At 48.0% G+C, this 21616-nt stretch overlaps 1 protein-coding gene across 6 annotated transcripts; it reads left to right on the top strand.

Moving 5' to 3' along the window:
• The first annotated feature begins 612 nt into the window (after positions 1 to 612).
• On the top strand, positions 613 to 9457 carry KEAP1 (kelch like ECH associated protein 1). 6 transcript variants are annotated; one of them, XM_079115429.1, is made up of 6 exons: positions 613 to 744; positions 2700 to 3385; positions 5963 to 6648; positions 7902 to 8107; positions 8356 to 8532; positions 8765 to 9457. In XM_079115429.1, the coding sequence occupies exons 2-6, from the start codon at positions 2747 to 2749 to the stop codon at positions 8929 to 8931; spliced, it is 1875 nt and encodes a 624-aa protein (XP_078971555.1). In that variant the 5' UTR covers positions 613 to 744; positions 2700 to 2746; the 3' UTR covers positions 8932 to 9457. The 6 variants fall into 6 exon arrangements, with proteins under 6 accessions (XP_078971555.1, XP_078971551.1, XP_078971554.1 ...); XM_079115425.1 differs by lacking the exon at positions 613 to 744 and adding an exon at positions 1023 to 1142; XM_079115428.1 differs by lacking the exon at positions 613 to 744 and adding an exon at positions 1149 to 1330.
• Positions 9458 to 21616: the final 12159 nt, after the last annotated feature.

The following is a 21616-nucleotide window of genomic DNA, read 5'->3' as shown; positions in this document are numbered from 1 at the left end:
GCCCCATAAATCCCAAATCAGAATCCCTTACCATAAAAAAAATAAATAAATAAAAAAAAAATCAACCGTTCATATTTATTGGGCTTTAGTATTCTCACTTAGTCCTCTCGATAACCCAGCAGATAGGTGCTATTATTATTATCCTTTTATAGAGAGGAAACTGAAGCAGAGATGTTAATAGGCCCACCGGCACCTAGCTATGGAAAGGCAGATCGAGAATGGGCGACAAAACCCCAACAAGGTGGATAATTCTAGCTGGATCCTGAGGCTGCCGGACAGTCAGGCGCGTGCTGTGTGGAGTGAAAAGGAGAAGAGCAGGTGGTGGAATCGCCCTGGGACGAAAGTGGATGGATGGAAGGGGCAACACGAAGTGGGCTTGAGCCAGGCCAGCTTAGCTCTAGGCCCGGCTCCTCCAGGACGGGCACCTGCGGGAAGGGCGGGGAATCGCCTCTCCTTCCCCGCCGCGCCCTTTCCGCCCTCTCCCCGCCCCTCCTTCCCCGGCATCTGGAGGCTGCCCCCCACCCGACGGCCACTGTGGAGTGATTCCAGGCCACTGTGTCCTGGAACCGAGGTCCCCCGACAGCTGGTCCCATACTGAGAAGTTAAGCTGGAGTCGCCACCGACCAGGCCTCGGACCCTCGGGCTTCCGGGAAGCGCTGCGCGTGGGTGGCACCACTGTGTCCAGAACCACCGCCTGGCCTTGGGCATCCCTATTCCGAGAACACCTGCGACACCGGGAGTAAGGTAAGCGAGCCTGCGGCGGCGGCGGGGAGGGGTGTCCACGGAGAGGGTGGGGGCGCACCGGGCCTCGAACCCGGGGCTCTGACTCCCGGCACGCGGGTGGGTGCCAGTCTCTCCGAGGTTTCCCAGCCCGCCGCGTCGCAATGGCCGGCGCTGTGGTCGCCGCTCTGGGGCCGCGCAGCTTGGCGACAGCGGGCGGGGCGGGGGGTAGGGAGGGGCCCCCTCCTGTCCCCGCCGCCCGAGGCCAGGGGCCGCGGGGGACTTTTATTGTGACACGGCGTGCGCCCGGCTCTGCTTAGTCATGGTGACCTGCGCGCGCTCCGCGCCTCCCCCCGGCGCGCAGCGATGGAGGCGCCCGGGCCCGGGCGACGGAGGCGGAGCCCGAGCGCGGCCATGGCGGGGTGAGTGAGGCGGCCTGGGCTCTGGCTGCGGCCACCGTGGGCCGCACACGCCCCTGCGGTCGTGCCGGGGAATCGGGGAACCCAGCGCCGCCGCCCCAGGCGCTCCCGAGTTCCCGCAGCCCCGCGCAGGTCCAGGAGGGCGCGGCCCGGATCTGATCGTTTTGTTGGACGGCGCGACTCTCAGAGTGGTCAGCTAGCCACTGAAACCCGGCAAGAGGCTCAGGGGGCTCCTCCTGGCCGGAGGTCTGGGGATCCCGGGGGCTGGATCTGCGTTTTGGGCTTGGCAGCCGAAGAGGCTGCGGCGGGGTCACTTCCTCTCTTCTCCAGGCCTCGGTGGCTGGGTTCAGGCGGGGCATGCGCAATCCCCCACTTGTCGCTTAGTTGAGGAAAGTGTCCAGCGCCCAGAGATCACCGTTGACCGACCGGCCAAAGATTGAGAGGCAAGCTCGGGGCCTTGGCACGAGAAAGGGGGCCGAGAGGCGCCCTGGGCCCGGTGGATTAGGGCGCCCTGGCAGACACAGTGGAGTGGGCAGCCAGCCAGCCAGCCTCCCGCTTACAGACTCCTGAGCAGTGCCAGGCCCGGGGCGGGACGCACAGAACCCTGTGGAGGGTGGGAGGACAAGGCTGACCTGCAGGAGTCTCCCTGCCCTCTGAACCTCTGGGGCAGAGGGACCGTCCATCCCTTGACAAACCAGCAAAGGAAAGCTTTTCATTTCCTGACACGTGCTGTGAAGGAAATAAAACAGCGAGGTGGTGCCTGTGGGCCGAGCCCCAGAAAGATGAGATCCAGAACCTAGGGATCCTCTTGCAGATTCTACCTGTCCCCAACCCCCTTTCAAAACACAACTCTTTCCCTGGCTGTAGTCTTGAGGAGTCTCCACGAATCCCAGTCTCTGCTGCAGTGTTTCTTGATTCTCCAGGCTGTTATTCTGCCCCTGGACCTTTGCATTCCCTTTCTTCCTCCTGGAACCTCTCCCTCCTTTTTCTATGCACATTCTTGTCTCAGCTCCAGCCTCACCTTCTCAGAGAGGCCTGGACATAGTCACAGTGCTGTTGTAATTTTCTTCCTAACCCTGATTTCTGCTCAGATCTTGCTTATTTTACTTATGGTCCTTCCCTCCCCAAATGTCAACTCCAGGAAGGTGGGGGTTTTGTCTGGCTTGTTCAGCACTGTGTTCCCAGTGCTCAGAATAGTGCCTGGTACAGAGTTTGCACTCCATAAATGTTGGTGAGGTGAATGAAGGAAATGCTCCAGGACAGGGAGGGCCACCCGCTGCTGGAGCAGAGAGAGTGAAGGGAAGAGGTGTGCAGGGCAGACTGCATGGGGTCTTGCTGGCCATCGAGGAGTCTGGTTTTACACAGGAAGTGTTGGAGGATTCTGAGTCGGGGAAGGACATGATCTACCTTGTTTTTAGAGGGGCCCTTGCACCCTAGTAGGTCAGAGGAAGTTAGCAGTACAAATGGACCCTGCTTCACCCAGTTTACTTGGCTAGGAGGCCTGGCAGGTGCTGGCCCAGCCCGACCCTGCCCCCAGCTGCTGTACTCTCCCTCCTCCAGGCCCCTGACTGCCAGCGGCGGTATTTCCCCTTGTCACCTGGAACCCCATGCAGCCAGAACCCGGGCCTAGCGGGGCTGGGGCCTGCAGCCGATTCCTGCCCCTGTGGTCACAGTGCCCCAAGAGGGCAGGGGACGCGGTGATGTATGCTTCCACTGAGTGCAAGGCTGAGGTGACACCCTCCCAGCATGGCAACCGCACCTTCAGCTACACGCTGGAGGATCACACCAAACAGGCCTTCGGCATCATGAATGAACTGCGGCTCAGCCAGCAGCTCTGCGATGTCACGCTGCAGGTCAAGTACAAGGACACACCAGCTGCTCAGTTCATGGCCCACAAGGTGGTGCTGGCCTCGTCCAGCCCTGTCTTCAAGGCCATGTTCACCAATGGGCTGCGGGAGCAGGGCATGGAGGTGGTGTCCATCGAGGGCATCCACCCGCAGGTCATGGAGCGCCTCATTGAGTTCGCCTACACGGCCTCCATCTCCATGGGCGAGAAGTGTGTCCTCCACGTCATGAACGGAGCTGTCATGTACCAGATTGACAGTGTGGTCCGCGCCTGCAGCGACTTCCTGGTGCAGCAGCTGGACCCCAGCAACGCCATTGGCATTGCCAACTTCGCCGAGCAGATTGGCTGTGCTGAGCTGCACCAGCGTGCCCGGGAGTACATCTACATGCACTTTGGGGAGGTGAGCAAGGAGGGGGCTGGGGGACAGTTTTCATGAGAAGGACCAGGATGGATGGGTGGTCATCACCATCCTGCCTTGAGATGTGAAGGGCCAAGGTGTTGGGGAACTTCCTGGCAGTGTTTAAGTTCCTCCTTTAGTGGTTGGGGCCAACTGAGACCTGGAGCAAATCTAAGTTCTAAGGTTGTTTTTTTTTTTTTTTTTTTTGGTATCAGGAATTGAACCCAAGGGTGCTTAACCCCTGAGCCACATCTCCAGCCCTTTTTAATGTTTTATTTAGAGACAGGGTCTCCCTGAGTTGCTTAGGGCGTTGCTAAGTTGCTGAGACTAGTTTTGAACTCACGATCCTCCTACCTCAGCCTCCCAAGCCACTGGAATTTCAGGTGTTCACCACCACGCCCAGTGGTTCTGAGCTCTTAGTGCACACATCTGGGAAGACCCTGGTGAACAGCTGAGGGAGATACAGTGGGTCTTTGTGGGCCTCTAGGTTTCTTGATTTCTCTGGGGTCAGAGGGGGGGACAGAGGGTGATGACTATGACAGGCTGAGCAGGCGGTCAGCAAATATTTATTGAAAACCTGTGACAGGCTGCAGACTGCAAGTTTGACCCTTAGCTGCGTTTTCTGGGTCCACGCAATGTTGTCTTTACAATTTTTGGTTTCATTTTCATTTTTCAGTGCAGGAAGTTGTCAAGCAAAAATAATAGGAGAGTTCTTTTTTTAAAAAAATCACAATCAGGAGTCCTCATTCCTGGGCAGCAATAAGTAGAGGTTTTACCCAGGAGACGATAATACATATTGAGCAATTCTAGTGTGAAAATCCCAAACCAGAAATGCTTCAAAATCTAAAATGTTTTGGGCACTCACATAATGCCACAAGTGGAAAATTCCACACCTGACCTCATACCCTGGTTCCCAGAACACAGGTATATTAAACAATGTGTAAAAGTCCTTCAGGCCATGTGTATGAGGTGTATGTATTAATTTTATTATTTTTCTTAATTATTTTTGCAGTGCTAGGGATCAAATCCAGGGCTCATGCATGACCTGCACTACATCCTCAGCCTTTTATTTTATTTTATTTTTTACCCTGGGGGAAGGGTTGAACCAGGGGTGCTTTACCACTGAACTGCACCCCCAGTCTTTTTATTTATTATTTTGAGACAGGCTCTCACTAAATGTCCCAGGCCGGCCTTTAATTTGCCATTCTCCTGCCTCAGCTTCTGGAGTCCCTGGAATTACAGGCATGTGCCACCATGCCTGGCATTCAGTGCAAGAAGTACTTATTGAACCCTTACTAGCTGGAAGCTGGCCCCTGTTCTAAGCGATTTACATCCCTTAAATCATTGAGTCATCTTCTGAGGAAGTACCAACCTTCTATGACCCAGGCTGTAAGCCTTAAGAAGTCCTGTGTTTTGAGGTGCTTCCTGGGACTAACTGAGGTAGATGCTACCCTGGTCCCTGTTCCTCTCCTTCAGGGGTGAATGTCCTCCACTCCTGTGTGAGTTGGGGTTGACTAGATGCCTTGAGGAGCTCCTGCATTAGGCCTAAGGCTCGTGGTTTCTGCGACCATGGGTCTGGCAAGTAGGCCTTCCACTAGCTTGCCCCATTTTCTTCTTGGGATTGCTTGGGCTTGGGATGCCTATACCAAAATTGCTTTTATAAACAGGTGCCTGACAGGAAATATCTGTCTGAGCCCACCTCCCTGTGTCCCCTAGAAGCAGCCCTGCTATGATGCGTTTATTAATACAGTCTCCATTCTACAGTGGAAGAAAATCAAGGCCTTGGACATTCAGAGATTTTCCCAGGATCCCATAGAAAATGGTGGGGTTGACACTGCAACTTAGGCTGACTACTTTAGAACCTTTACATTCCCCCCCACCCCCAGAATACTCTATATTGCTATTTTCCATTGTCAATCTGCCCTTTTGAAAAATGCAATTTTATTTAAAAAAAAAAAAAAACAGGGAACATGTTTTTTTTAAAAATTTTTTTAGTGTTGATGGACCTTTATTTTATCTACTTATTTTTATGCGGTGCTGAGAATGGAACCCAGTGCCTCACACATGCTAGTGGAGCCTCTCCCACCCAGCCCAGTAACATGTTTTTATAGTTCAAAAAGCAAATGATACAAAAAAAGTATGTTGTGTCTTTGCCCTTTTTCTTTTTGCCACATAGTATTAATTCATCTATTCATTTCACTCATCTGAAGTACATCTCCGGGCTGGGGGTAGGTAGAGTGCTTTCTTAGAAGGCCCTGGGTTCCACCCCCAGCACCAGGGTCAGGGAGGTAGGGCGGCCGGGAGGCATGGGAGTTTGGTCTTTGCACATTTACCAGAATGTGTACTACATGGCTGGCATGTAATATTAATTCATTTAATTCTCATAATATATGAGGCGCCTGCTATTTGAAACCCCGTTTTACGGATGAAAAACGGCCTGTCCGAGGGGTATGATACACTTGTTCAAGGTCATTGAGAACCTCGTTGGCGGTATCACAGCTAGTGCTTGGAGATGGACTTTGTGGGCGGGGGGGATGGATACACGTGAGAATCAGCCTGTCACACTAGCGCCCTCTGCAGGTGGCCAAGCAAGAGGAGTTCTTCAACCTGTCCCACTGCCAGCTGGTGACTCTGATCAGCCGGGACGATCTGAACGTGCGCTGCGAGTCTGAGGTCTTCCATGCCTGCATCAACTGGGTCAAATACGACTGTGAGCAGCGGCGTTTCTACGTGCAGGCGCTGCTCCGTGCAGTGCGCTGCCACTCGCTCACGCCTCACTTCCTGCAAATGCAGTTGCAAAAGTGCGAGATCCTGCAGTCGGACTCGCGCTGTAAGGACTACCTGGTCAAGATCTTCCAGGAGCTCACGCTGCACAAACCCACACAGGTGATGCCCTGCCGGGCCCCCAAGGTCGGCAGGCTCATCTACACGGCCGGTGGCTACTTCCGACAATCCCTCAGCTACCTGGAGGCCTACAACCCCAGCAACGGCACTTGGCTGAGGCTGGCCGACCTGCAGGTTCCACGGAGTGGCCTGGCAGGTTGCGTGGTGGGTGGGCTGCTGTACGCCGTGGGCGGCCGAAACAATTCCCCGGATGGCAACACCGACTCCAACGCTCTGGACTGCTACAATCCCATGACCAACCAGTGGTCGCCCTGTGCTCCCATGAGCGTGCCTCGCAACCGTATCGGGGTCGGGGTCATCGATGGGCACATCTATGCAGTTGGAGGCTCCCACGGCTGCATTCACCACAACAGTGTGGAGAGGTAAGTGACAGGGCCTGGAGGCTGGGCTCCCTGGTCCCACTCCTGATGGTCCCATTGGGATCCAGGAATTCTGAGGTGGGCCCCCACTCTTTCCCCGTGTCTTGGGGAAGTAGAAGCCTCCACGTGAAGCCAAACTCATGGGAGACTTAGAGTTAGTGACCTTGGTCATTGTGTCTAGGTCTGGAACTGCTGACTGGATTGTCACAAACCCATATGGCTCCTTGGGCAGACTGGGAAAAAATTTCATTACTTTGAAATTGTTTTATATGCTAATTATGTTAAAATGCAACACGTGGTGTGGGATGGAGCTCATGGTCTCATGGTAGAGCACTTGCTTAGCAGTGTAAGGCCTGGGTTTCTGCCCCCAGCACCCAACGGAAAACAAACAAGGAAAACAAACAACAACAACAACAACAAAAAAAACCAAAGCAGACTCCTTGCTGACAGAGTATCCCAGAATTCTGGAGTTGGTGGGTTTGGAGCCATACTGGAAAATGGGAATTTTTAAAAAGTGGCCAGAGGCTTCTAATGTATGTGGTCTACAAATAGGATGGGATGTTGTGTCACCCTCGGCAGGCCACTTTCAAGAAAGAGAGGGACACTATTAATAACTCCAGGAACACAGGTATGAACTCAAAGTGCCCCTGACAGCCAGACGTGTGGTCACCCCATCTCTGATCATCATGCTTTGAGGAAGACCACCCCAGAGTATGCTAGTTGTTAGAATTGGGGTTCTGGAATTGAATACCAGCTCTGTTGCTCCTCAGTGACCCTGGATGTGCCATCTCACCTTTCCAAGCTGCCATCTCATCTCATCATCTATGAAGTGAGGGACAATAATGGGACCTCCTATTCACCAGGCTGGCGGGGGTGTGGTGAAGTCACATTTTTCCTCTGGAAAAATGGAGCTGCTGATCCCTCCTCTGGAGAATGGTTGTGAGGACTAAAGAGGTCCAATGTATAAAGAGCTAGAAGAGTATGGGGCCCAGGGGGCCCAGTGGCACCCACGTGTAATCTGAGCAACTCAGGAAGCCAAGGCAGGAGGATTGCAAGTTCAAGACCAGCCTGGGCTACTAAGACCCTACCTCCAAATGAGAAATAAAAAGCTCTGGGAATGTAGCTCAGTAGTGAAGTGCTGCTGGATTCAATCCGTAGTACACATCGGAAAAAATAAAGTATGGGGCCCATCGTAAGTGTGCCAGGAAGGTCAGCTGTGATTATTGTTGTCACCATCTTTATTATGCCCTTTGCAGGTATGAGCCCGAGCGGGATGAGTGGCACTTGGTGTCCCCAATGCTGACCCGGAGGATCGGGGTGGGCGTGGCTGTTCTCAATCGCCTGCTGTATGCTGTTGGGGGCTTTGATGGGACGAACCGCCTTAATTCAGCCGAGTGTTACTACCCGGAGAGGAACGAGTGGAGAATGATCACCCCCATGAACACCATCCGAAGTGGGGCAGGTGGGCGGGGGCAATGGGGTGGGGAGCATCCAGGAACAATTTTGGGGTAAAACTCCACCAGACCTGGGTGAGGCCTCCTGTTTCAACCCTCAAACCTGTGGTGCATGTTGAAGAACTTGAATCTTCCAGACTCCAAAACTCCTGCTCCCAGCTTTGTTTCTGAGGGGTCCCTGGGAGAGAGGGAAGATGGTAGCTGGGGTCCCCAAGGCCAGGTCCCAGAGTGACCTTCTCTGCATGGTGTGATTTAGGAGTCTGCGTCTTGCACAACTGTATCTATGCTGCTGGGGGCTACGATGGTCAGGACCAGCTTAACAGCGTGGAGCGTTTTGATGTGGAGAAAGAAACGTGGACTTTTGTAGCCCCCATGAAGCATCGTCGAAGTGCCCTGGGGATTACTGTGCACCAGGGGAGAATCTACGTCCTCGGTGAGGCCCTGGGGACTGGGTGGAATGGTCCAGACTGTCCCCCCTCTTTTTGATGCTGGGGATCAAACCCAGGTCTTGAGCTCCACCCCAAACCCTGCTCCATTGTTGGGGGACAGGTGGCTGCTTTTGCTGTGATCTGCATAGGAATGCTCTTCATAGTTGCTTCTTCTTTGTGCCCACCCTCCCTGCCCACTGGCATGAGTAGTGACCGTCCCCTCCACTCTCCCTACAGGAGGCTATGATGGTCACACGTTCCTGGACAGTGTGGAATGCTATGACCCAGAAAAAGACACCTGGAGTGAGGTGACTCGAATGACATCGGGCCGGAGTGGGGTGGGCGTAGCTGTCACCATGGAACCCTGCCGGAAACAGATCGACCAGCAGAACTGCACCTGTTGAAGCACTTTTGTTACTTGGGGGAGAAAAGAAAGCATTGTATTTGTACCCAACAACAGACAAAGAAGAGGTGACAGCAGATACTCCTCCTCCAGGAAGGGAGGCTGGATGCCTCCATGTCCAAATGACCACTCACAAGCAGACCAGAGTGGGACCCACAGCCTCTCCCTGTAGCCCCAGGAGTGTCCAAGACAGACTCCTTGGGAGGGGTGTAGGAAGGGCATGCTCCCAGGAGAGGTCCCACAGCCACTTGGGAGGGACTAGGACATCACCAGCTGCCACCTCCCTTTCAGGTGAAAGCAAGTGCCAGCTCAGACTGGCTTTCGTTTCCTGCATCTTTGCAGTTGGTTCCCAGAGACCTCTAAGGGGTCAGGTGAGGCCTCAGGGGCTGAGGCCCCAGGAAGTGTCCCCAGGGATGGGCCTGTACATAAAAGCCACTGAGTGTCTCTGCCCTGGACAGTCATTTTGTTGATAAGTAACCCTGTAACTTTCCAATGAGAATAAAGAACAAACTAACTAGTGTCTTCCACCCGGGCTCTCGCTGAAAGGGCTTCTCCTGAAATGCACTTAGAAGTCCTCAATTTAGGGTTTGTATTTGAAACCAGTTTGTAATCTCTACTCACCACATTTTGCCCTTTCTCTCCCAGGCAACCACATAATTGTCTCTGAGTTTCAGCTGCTTTGGAAGCCAATGACCTAACTCCTTGACACATCTTCCAGGATGCCCTGAGGTTCATTTCATATCTGAGTACAATTTTTATTTTTATTTTTTGGTGCTAGAGATTGAACTCAAGGGTGCTCTACCATTGAGCTACATCCCCAGCCCTCCTTTTTTTATTTTTTTTATTTTGAAGATAGGGTCTCACTAAGTTGCCAGGCTGTCTTGAACTAGGATCCCCTTGCCTCAGCCTTCCAAGAGCTGTAACGACATGAGCATGCCACCATACCCAGACAGTTCACCTTTAAAGATCTCTAATATACCGGCTAAGTTTGGAGAAAATCTATCTAGCCATTTTTCTGAAATTTCACTTGAGTGACTGGGTATTAAAAGACAAAACCCAGGTGTGGTGGTGTCCGCCTGTAATCCCACGTACTTAGGGTTGAGGCAGGGGGATCACAAATTCAAGGCAGCCTGGGCAATTCAGCAAGATCTGGGGTGTAACTCATTGGTTGCACACTTGCCTGCCATGTGCTTGGCCTGGCGTTCTATCCCCAGCACCACATAAATAAATAAAATTCTTCATGGAAACAGATTCGAATGTTGCAGAGAAAGCTGAAATCTTACTCTACATTCCACCCCCACCTTTTTTTTTTGCCATGCTGGGGATTGCACCCAGGGCCTTGTGCTTGATAGGCAAGCACTCTACCAACTGAGCTACCTCCCCAGCCCCTCCACTCCAACCCTTTTTAAAAAAATTTCTTTAGCTGTAGATGGACACAATACCTTTATTTTATTTACTTTTACGTGGTGCTGAGGATCCAGCCCAGTACCTCACCCATGCTGGGCAAGCGCTCTAGCACTGAGCCACAACCGCGGGCCCATTCCAACCTTTTTTTTTTTTTTTTTTTTTGCGGTGCTGAGGATCGAACCCAGGGCCTTGTGCTTGCAAGGCAAACACTCTACCAACTGAGCTACCTCCTCAGTCCCCTTTTAATCTTAAGAAACAAAACTTAGCAGTCATGTTCCACGTGCTACATTCCACATAGAAAGTTCGGTGTAAAGTTGCCCATGGTCTGAAGCTTGCTTTTTCTCTCTCAGTGAGACTTCTAGATTTATCTGTGCTTGGGATGGAGCCTGGCCTTGCAGGAGCCAGGCAGGCACTCCATCCACACCACCCCCCCCCCAGGCCACACCACCTTCCTGTCAACAGGACACCATGTTCTGATTTATTTATCTCCTTTTTATGGACAATGGTTGAGGTTGTTTCCATTTTCTCCCAAAGCTGAAATGGCAGGTGTCTTTAGGCACCATCTATTTCTCAGGGTGGATGCTAGAGGTGGCACTTACTAGATGATAGGGCAGGCACAGTTTCACCAGCACTATCAGAGCCCTCTCCCAAGGGTTGTGACATCATATTCTTTTCTTTTTAATTCACTTTAACATTTTTTTAAAAATTTTTATTTTTTAAACATTTTTCAAAAACATGTATTTTTAGTTGTAGGTGGACATGATACCACTGAGCCACAACCCCAGCCTGTGACATCATATTCTTGAGGACAGGGTTCAGCTCCAGTTCCTACTGTTTCTATTTATAAATTTATCACATTTACATACTGTTCACCCTGTGCCTGCCTGCTTGCTTGCTTGCTTGTTTGCTTGCTTTTCCTTTTTTTTTTTTAAGATGGATCTGACCATGTTGCCCAGCTAGCCTGGAACTCCTGGGCTCAAGTAATCCCCCTGCCTCAGCCTCCTGAGTAGCTGGGACTGAAGGCATACACCACCATGCCTGGTCTCCTTTTGTGTGATTTTAAAGGACTTTTTTTTTTTTTTTTTTTTTTTTTTTTGGTACTGGGGATTTAACCCAGGGGCCCACTACTGAGCTACATACTTCCCCAATCTTTTTTGTTTTGTTTTGAGATAGGGTCTTGCTGAATTGCTGAGGCTGGCCTCAAACTTGCAATCCTCCTGCCTCAGCCTCCTGAGTCACTAGGATTACAGGTGTGTGCCACCATACACAGCAGGACTTTTGATTCTTGCCATTTTCTGCAACTTCCTATATACTTAAGTTATTGCCTCCTGCCAATAAATTAATTCATTTTTTTTAAAATCAAAGTTAACAGTTTTGTTTGTTTGTTTTTAGTTGTTATTCATTGTTAGGACCAAATATCCTGACTAGTATAGTCATCAAGACATTTTTTTTTTACAAAATATTTTTTTCAAATATGTTTAAATTTTGTTTTTACATTGTTTTAACATCCTTTTAGAATTTTCTGGTATATATGGTATTAAGTAGGAATTTGATTTTTTTTTCTCTATAGATAGCAAATTGCTGCCCAACTATTTATTTCTCAAACCATTTCTTGGATCTTTAACCATAGTTTTGAAATGTTATCCCTACCATATAATGAATCCCCATGTATGTATGGGACTCTTCTGTTTTGACCATTCTGTTTTATTGATATAAAGTCCACTTTGCATCAAATCCATTATTATAGTCACTACTGATTTGTAGCATCTCTTAATGTCAGATAGACAAAGTCCCCTTTTTCAAGTAACCTTGGATTTTATTGCTTATTTATTCCTCACTATTAAGAATGAAATTCCATGGGGAAAAAAACTGGGGAAGGGGTTGCTGGGGATGGAACTCAGGACTTCATACATGCAAGTACTCTACCACTTTATATATATATATATATATATATATATATATATACTTTATATATGTACATATATATAAATTATATATATATATAAATTATATATATATATATATATTTTTTTTTTTTTTTTTTTGGTGCTGGGGATTGAATCCAGGGTCTTGTGCATATGAGGTGAGCATTCTACCAACTGAGCTACATCCCCAGCCCAAAATTATATTTTTATAATATTAAGCTTCTTTATTCATGAACATAGTATATTTCTCTATTTAAAGAACGTTTTGATGTCTCAAGAAAGCTTTATAATTTTCCCCAAAAGGGCTTGCGCAGGGGCTTATAAAGGGCATTTCATAGGTCTTATCACTATTATCAATGGGATCTTAGTGGTGCTGTGTGGAATCTCCGTGAGCTGAAATAAGCCTCTTTATAAGTTGATCATCTCACATATTTGTTATAGTTTAAATTTGAGATTCATCTTTGATGAATCTGTAAAATGGGTATAATAGTGTCTAGCACCTGAAACACAGTAAAGCATATAATTGTGTTAGTCAGCTCTCCATCACAATAACAAATACTCAAGATAATCAGCTGATAAAGAGAAAAGGTTTATTGTGGCTCACAGTTTGAGAATTTCCAGTCCATGATTGGTTGCCTCTCTTGCTTTTGGGCCTGTGGTGAGGCAGTACATCATGGCATCAGTGGATGGCAGAGCAAAACCATTCGCCTCATGACCAGAAAATGAAACAAAAGAGACCAGGCCCTTAATTGCCCCCTGATTCCCTACAAGGCATACCCCCAGGGACCTGAGGACCTGCCACTAGGCTCTACTTCTTAAGGCTACACTATCTCCCAAAAGTGCCACTCTGGGAATTCAAGCTCTTAATACATGGACCTTTGGGGCCACTTAAGTTCCAAACTACAGCAATAATAAATGAAGTGCTATTGATTTGGAATGCTGAAAGTACTGGAAATCTGCAACATCTGGGTGGATTACCAAGGTCGTTAGCTTAGAATGCTCATGATGATCTTTAATGACATCACCACACTTCGTTATCTAAAAGTCTTCACTGGCTGTCATTACCTGTGAAACATGGGTGTCTCTGTCAGCCACGCCTGTCTTTTATGAAGGTTTGTAGCTCAGGAAGGACCCCCTCTGTTGAGCGAGGAAGTTTGTTCTAAAAGGAGTGCAGCACCCTCTTGTGGGTATCTGGGTGAAGGCAAAGTTGGAAAAGGAACAAAACAGAAAGATCTCTGGGGTGTAGAATACTTTGGCTAGTTGCTACTTTTTAAAATTAATGTTCTTTGAAACTCATAAGCACTTTGAATTTCTTACAAATCAAATACAACTGCAAAGGCAACCAAGAAGCTTCCTATTCGAAGGACTGGTCCTCAGGCAAGTCCCAGCTCCATATCCACCATTGATTATAACTTTAATTTTATTATGCCAAGTTTTTTTTTGTTTTTTTTTTGTTTTTTTTTTTTTTTTTCCATTGTGGTGGGGATCAAACCAGGGCCCTGCTCATGCTAGGAAAATGCTGTACCAGTGAGCTACACACCCGGCCTTTTCATTTTGAGACAGCGTCTTACTAAACTACCCAAGCTTCTCTTGAACTTGTGATCCTCCTGTCTCAGCCTCCTGAGTAATAAATCGTATGTATGTGCCACTCCACTGGCAAACCTTTTCTCTTTATAAGTTAATTGCTTTGTGTATTTCACTTTAGTAAATGAAGTTGCCAATACAGGCCTCAGGAGACTCTACAGCTCCTAGTTTCTTTCTTTCTTTTTTTTTTTTTTTTTTTTTTTTTTTGTTCTGGGGCACTCAACCGCTGAACCACATCCCCAGCCCTATTCTGTATTTTATTTAGAGACAGGGTCTCACTGAATTGCTTAGCACCTCGCTGTTCCTGAGGCTGGCTTTCAACTCGAGATCTTCCTGCCTCAGCCACCTGAGCCACTGGGATTACAGGTGTGCCCCACCACACCCAGCCACAGCTTCTACTTTGCCCTCCTAGAATGTCTGTGCAACCACGTGAAGAGGCTTGGTCTAGTCAGTGGGAGAACAGGAGGGCATGCAGAGAGAGAGGCCCTACCAGCAGTCCCATGCCAACACCAGCCCGCCTCCCATTGACCTCCCTGCCCAGAGTAATTATCTGGGCTTATAATAAATCACCAACCCACAGAATCATGAGCAAATATAGTATAATTGTTTTAAGCCTCTGGAAAAAAATGCTGTAGGTTATTGGAACCTGGGATAAAATGCTATAGCTTACAGGGGATGAAGAGGATGGTTAGCGGTCCCGGGGTGCAGTTGGATAGGAGCAATAACTTCTAGCATTCTGTAGCACAGGAGGGTCACTATGGTTGGCAACAATTAATTGTATATTTGAAAGTAACCAATGTTGTCAATACAAAGAGGATAAATGAGATGGTGCATATGCCAGTTACCCTGAACTGATCATTATATACTGTATACATTTATTTAAATATCACACTGTAGCCCATAATATATACAATTATGTGTCGATTAAAAATAAAATATTTTAAATTATGTATAGTTAAAGTGTATAACTGAATGATTTGATATACACACTGTGCATATTCAAATTAAGCCAACTACGCTCCACCCCTCACCTAATCTTCCTTCCTTCCTTCTCACTCTTTCTTGTTTTCCTTCTCTCTCCCTCCCTTTCCTTTCCTTTCCTTTTTTCCTTTTTCTTTGTCCCTTCCTTTCTCTCTCCTCCCTCCTACTCTCCCTCTCCTCCTCCTTCTTTCTTCTCTCCCCTCCCATCCTGCGTTCCTTCCACCCTTCCTTCCTTTCCTTAAGATCTACCCTGTGGCTGGGTATGGTGGCAACTCAGGAGGCCGAGGTAGGAGGATCTCAAGTACAAGGCCAGCCTCGGTGACCTAGCAAGAACTTCAGCAGCTCTGGGAGACCATGTCTCAAAAGAAAAAATAAAAGAGGGCTCAGTGGGAAAGCATCCTTGGGTTCAATTTCCAGTACCTCCCACCAAGAAAAGATCTTCTCTGAAGCAAATTTCAACATAGAATACTTAACTATATTGTTGTTCACGAGATCTCCAGAATGGGGTTATCTTTTGTCCGCCTTGATTGTCCCTCATCTCTCCATTTCCTCAACCCCCATATCTTTTTCTATTCTTATTCTATCTTGTTATTATCTTCACACATATTTGAATGGTAAGTAGAAACTTTTTTTAAAGTTTTTAAGTTGTAGATGGGTACAATATCTTTATTTCATTTATTTATTTTTTTTTTGTGGTGCTGAGGATCAAACCCAGGGCTTCCCACATGCTAGGCAAGTGCTCTACCACTGAGCCACAACCCCAGTCCCAGAAGCATTATTTTTTGTTGCTTTTTTGCAGTGCTAAGGATGCAGCCCAGGGCGTTGTGCATGCTAGGCAAGTGCTGTACCACTGAGCTACATCCCATCCCTGAGTTGACAAATTCTTGGTCACAATGGTAGTAGAATAAATGTGCAGCACTGAATGGGAACTGACCAAGTCGTCCAGATATTTCTGCAAGGGTTTGGATTTTGCCAGCTGTGTGGAAGAGTAGCTATTCAGCCTGTTAGGATTTCAGTTCAACACAAGGAAGCCTCCCCCCACCCCATCTTTCTTTTATTTTCTCTCTCTCTCTCTTTCTCTTTCTCTCTCTCTCTCTCTCTCTCTCTCTCTCTCTCTCTCTCTCTCTCTCTCTCTCTCTCTCTCTCTCTCTCTTTCATATTTGGAACCAGGAATTGAACCAAGGGGCCTTTAGCCAATGAGCTACATCCCCAGCCCTTTTTTAAAAAAATAGTTTTTTAGTTGTCAGTGGACCTTTATTTTACATATATGCGGTGCTGAGAATCAAACCCGGTGTCGCATGCTAGGCAAGCTCTCTACCACTGAGCTACAACCCCAGCCCCCTCAGCCCTTTTAAAAAATTTAAAAAAAAAAATTAAATATAATTTTTTAGTTGTTGATGGACTTTTATTTATTTATGTATTTATTTTATGTGAAGTTGTGAATCAAACCCAGTGCCTCACACGTTCTAGGCAAGCGCTCTACCTCTGAGCTACAACCCCAGCTCCCCTGCCCTTTTTATTTTTTATTTTGAGGCAGGGTCTTACTAAGTTGCTGAGGCTGGCCTGAAACTTGCAATTCTCCTGTGTCAGCCTCCCGAGTTGCTGAGATTACAGGGCTGAGCCCCATACCCCGCCACAAGGAAGCCCTGTTTTTTTTAATTGTAGATGGACACAATACCTGTATTTATTTATTCTTATGTGGTGCTGAGAATGGAACCCAGTGCCTCACACATGCTAGGCAAGGGCTCTACCACAACCTCAGCCCAAGGAAGCCCTTTTGATCACCCTCTAACATTACCATCAGATCTCTTGGGACTTTGTAGAACAAAGTCATACCTCTTCCAGGTGACAGCCCTGCACATATTCAATTACTCAATAAGTACCTGCTGATGATGTCAGGAACTGTGTGAAGCACCTGATAAATATATTTAAAGCAGCTGTACGTCTTTCTTGTGGTTTCTATTTTAGAAGAAACGGTTACAGTTCCTTAAACGACTTCTCATGGGACATGGTAAGTTCCTTCATCAGTTAGTTTCACCTCTAACTGTAAGGAGTGAGCTGTCTTCTCTTCCCCTTTCCCCAAGGCGCAAGACGGGGGAGAACTGGAGGGGCTTGTTATATCAGTGGGGAATCACCAAAGCCCTTGCAGGGATCTGCCTCCAATTGGATGGAGAAGAGGAGTTTCTCTCAGAAATAAAGGGGATGATGGACCCTTTTGGGGTATGGGGAGAACCATGACAGGTAGCCTTCTGCAAACCAGGGGACAAGGCTAGGTCCTACTCAGGAAAAAGGAACAATGTGGAGATCTAAAGAAGAGGGAATCATTCCTGGGGTCCCCTGAGCAAGGAACAAGATATGGGGGTATCCCCAATAAGATGGGATGATGGCCTGGTCTCCTGTAGGCAGGAAGAACAGTGCTGGGGCCAGTAACCCGGGCTGACAGTAGGATCCCCACCCGAAGAGCGGATGACGTCAGGATCTCCCCTACCCCCAAGGACACGGGAACAACCCTGGGGTCACTTTCAGAATAAAGAGAGGACACCAAGTATTCCCCTAAGGCAGGGGGCACTGATGCCAGGATTCTTTCCCGAAAGGAGGACGGCGCCAGGGTCTGCCTAACAAAGTAGAACGATGGGGTCCTTCTCAAAAAGGAAGTGATGGCAGGGTCAGTTCAATAGCCTGGGGGCCCATCACACCTGTTGCGGTCGGAGCAACTCCGTAGGGTTTCTGCTCTAGTACTCTGGTTCTGAAGGCGAGGCGGTCGCTCCCTTATTGTCTTCTCTCACTGTTAAGGACAACCATGCCAGCCAATCGTAGTGCAGGAGAAACCCGCGCATCTTCGCCGTGCCTCTCACTTTCTGCGCGTGCGCCACTTCCTGATGCTGCTGTAGCTCCCCAGCATCACTTGGGGGCACTCGAGGGCTTGCGCGCCCAGGCCTACCTCCTCGGATTGTCTATGACCCATTTTATTATAATAGTTACTACTTGATTGGGCTGTTTTAAAAGTGATAATTTAAATTAAAAAACAAAAACAAAAAACCAGTGCCTAACAGCGAGGGAAACTGAAGTACAGAGTAGGTAAGCAATAGGCACAGTCATTAACTTTGCAGAGTTGAAACCAGAAAGCTGAATCTAGAATCAGTGTGCTTATCTACCAAGCTTTTGCACCTTCCAGATAAGAGATAGGGGGTTGCTCGGCGGGGGGGCGCGCGCCTGTAGTCCCAGCTGCTCTGGAGGCTGAGGCAGGAGGGGTTCAAAGCCAGCTTCAGCAATTTAGTGAGGGCTTGAGCAACTAGATCCTCCTGCTTGTGTAGCTGGGATTACAGGCATGTGCCATGGCACCTGGTGACACTATCTTGATGGACAAGTTCTTTTCTATGCACATATTGTTTGTTTTGTTTGTGTGGGTTTGTTTGTTTTTGTTTTTGAACCCCGGGGGGCGGGGCTTAACCACTGAGCCACATTCCCAGCTTTATTTTTATTTTATGAGAAGATCTTGCTTAGTTGCTTAGGGTCTTGCTAAGTTGCTAAGTTTGAACTTGTGATCCTCCTGCCTCAGTCTCCTCTATGCATGTGTTCTTATTTTTATTATTTTTTGCATTACTTGGGCATGTGCATATTTTTGTTTGTTTGTTTGTTTTTTTTGGGGGGTGCTGAGGATTGAACCCAGGGCCTTGTGCTTACAAGGCAAGCACTCTACCAACTGAGCTATCTCCCTAGCCCCTGTGCATATTTTTAAATAAGGTCATATAGTAAAGAAAGCTTTGAAACCTCTTCTGTCAACATCTTGCATTTAAATAGATACAGCTCCAGCTCATCTTTATTAATGACCGCATATTACACCACCATACAGGTGAAGAATAATTTAATGCTGGATATCTGGGTTCTTAATAATTCTTCATTATTTTGATCAATATTATAATGCATGCCTTTTCTTTGGGGCATTTGGGCATTTGGACCTTTAAGTGTGTATCCAATTGTTTCTGTAAGGATATTTAATAAACCTCAAAGTCTGAGTCAAAATGCATACATGGGTGTTATGCTTTTGATGTTGTCAGATACTCCCAGAAAGTCATATGTATCAGCTCTTACCCACACTAACAAGTGTCTGCCCCCCAAATGACCCATCTTTGTATTATTTGCTAATAGAGGACAATTGAGAAAAATGAGTGTTTTAATTTGCACTTCATTGTTTTTTCTTTCTTTTTTAAAATTTATTTTTTGTTTTCTGACTGTGGGAACCACTTGCCCAAGACTCACTAATCTTGCAAGTGACTAATGTCTCCACCCCTTCCTCAGGTCAGTGGGTCCTGTTTAGATTTCAAGGCCTCCTGGCCGCATCCCACTGAACTGGGTCATCTTTGCCTGAGGGAAGGTAACCCACTTCCCCTGGGGCAACTTTTAAGAGCCAGCCATTATTACATGCCATTCTCACCCTTTGACCCACATTCTCAACCTGTCACCATGTCTGGCTGCAAGAGGTGTTTGGAACATCGCAACTGCCCTTTTTATACCTGGGTAAACTGAGGCCCAGAACCAGAAAGTTCACCTAGGTCCACTCAACCATTCCCTGAAGCTTGGGATCGATGGTGTCGCCTCCTGACCCCCAACCCAATGCCCTTTCCCCAAATCTGCCTCCTTTTGAAACTCTCTAGGGGCAACTCTGTGCCTCCTTTTTGCTTCTTGCATAAAGTTCAGATCCCCTGGAAACTTCTACCTAGTTTTCCAGCTTTGCTTCTTTCCCCAGGATCCGGGATGGCCCCCACTCCTCTGAGATTCTACTGCCACAATCATGCAGGCAAACTCTCTGTCCTTTACATGAATTCCTTGGCTTAGTTCAAGAACTGTACCTCCAGCCCAGTAGCCATTGGCCATATGCGGCTACTTCATAACAAAATTCCCTCAGTTGTAGGCACATTTCTAGTGCCCAACAGTAATACGTGGCTAACGGCTGAGTTCGGTAACTCAGATATAGAACATTATCACCACAGAAAAGTTTGACAGGACAATCCCACTCCAGGGAACCCCCACCCACAAGTCTGGGAATGTGGTCTGCATTTTTTTTTTTTTTTTTTTTTTTTTGTGTGTGCCAAGGATTTAGCCCAGGGCTTGAGAATGCTAAGCACATGCTTTGTCACTGACCTACAGCCCTAGCCCCTCTATTTTACAGGAGACCACTGAAGATTGGAAAGGTCACCTCCAAGATCACCAGCTAGTGCTGGGACAAAAACCCGAGTCGCTGGTGGCTAGAAACAAATTAGGCAGATCAGGCAGGTCAGTCTTTCCATCTACTTTTCCTTAGACCCACCAGGCATTCTCTTTCAGAATATTCCTTTACACACGTCTAGTGATTCACTGTGTCTGAGGACTTAAGTACTGTGTCAGCATGTGTGTGTCTTGGTTTATTAAAAAGTCCAGAGGCAGGCTGGGGTTGTGCTCAGTGGTGGAGTACTTGCCTGGCATGTGTGAGGCACTGGGTTTGATTCTCAGCACTGCATATAAATAAATGAATAAAATAAAGGTCTATCAGCAGGGTTGGGGTATCACTTAGGGGTTGAGAGCTTATGTGAGGCCCTGGGTTCCTTTCCCAGCACTGCAGAAGACAAAAAAAGAAAAAATCCAGAGACAAGTCAGTATCTTACTGACCAGAAAGTCTGCATCACAGTCTACCCTCCATACCTTTATCTATACCTGGAAATGTTGCCCATTAGTACACAATGAATACCAGGACCCTTTTATTGATACCAGGGATGTTAGTCTTATAGAGGTCGGAAACATGGAATTAACAGTACAGTCGTCCCCTGGTAACCATGAGGAATTGCTTCCAGGACCCTGATGGACACCAGAATCTGTAGACGCTCAAGTCACTCATAAAATAACACACATGGTACCTGCACAGAACCTTCACGCACCCTGCATGGACTTCGTCATCTGTACGTCATCACCTCTACTGCAATGCATGTACAGTGTGTGCAGTTGTTATACTATATTGTTTAGAGGACACTGTCATGAAAACAGTCTGTGCATATTCAGGATGGATTTTTTCCCCCAGGTTCTGGGGAGGGAACCCAGTGGTGCTCTAAATCTGAGCTGCACCCACTCATTGAGACAGAATCTTGCCAAGTTGCTCAGGCTGGTCTTGAACTTGTGACCCTTCTGCCTCAGCCTCCTGAGTAGCTGGAATTACATCCATGCTTATTTTTGTGGTGCTGGGCATGGGCCAGTGCTCTACCACTGAGCCCCCACCTGTGTTTTTCAGTGTGAGGGGCACTGACATTACCATGGACAGAATGCTGGGACTTTACAGGTATACATGATTTTGTAATTGTTTATTAAATTCATTAGCTCCGGTGGAATTTGGCCTGAGATCTTTTCTTAGTCACCAGATGGTGGGTCATTGTATCCTTCAGGTCCCCTTGGAGTTTCAGGGGTGACTGCTGGGTACCAGAACCCAAGCACTGTGTCCTACTAGCTCTGCGAGAAGTAGGGCTTACCCAGGTCTGTTGACTTTTAAAGACTTGGTGGCTGGGATGTGGTCAGTGCTAGAGCGCTTGCCTAGCAGGCACAAAGACCTGGGCTCCAGCCCCAGCCCTGGGGCATTTCTGAACCTGCATGTTCAGGGCTAACCTGGCTGAGTTCTATGCACAGTTCCATCCACTGGCAATGTTCCCATCTGCTCAGAGAGGGGCAGGGACAGGATCCGCCATCTCCCCAAACCAAGGCAGACAGTGCAAGGGAGGCATGCCAACAAAGGAGATGGGGAATGAAGCCACACCAGCCAGGAACATT

Source organism: Sciurus vulgaris (genome assembly GCF_902686455.1).
Source record: "Sciurus vulgaris genome assembly, chromosome: 16".
NCBI lineage: Eukaryota > Metazoa > Chordata > Mammalia > Rodentia > Sciuridae > Sciurus > Sciurus vulgaris.
The sequence above is the reverse complement of the archived record's forward strand: the minus strand, read 5'-3'. Positions and strand labels throughout refer to the sequence as shown.

Bases quoted from the DNA above. Each gene is read 5' to 3' on its own strand.
- KEAP1 (XM_079115429.1), top strand. From the start codon at position 2,747: ATGCAGCCAGAACCCGGGCCTAGCGGGGCTGGGGCCTGCAGCCGATTC. The intron at 6,649-7,901 runs GTAAGTGACAGG...TGCCCTTTGCAG, and splicing joins CACCACAACAGTGTGGAGAG to GTATGAGCCCGAGCGGGATG. The intron at 8,533-8,764 runs GTGAGGCCCTGG...CTCTCCCTACAG, and splicing joins GGGGAGAATCTACGTCCTCG to GAGGCTATGATGGTCACACG.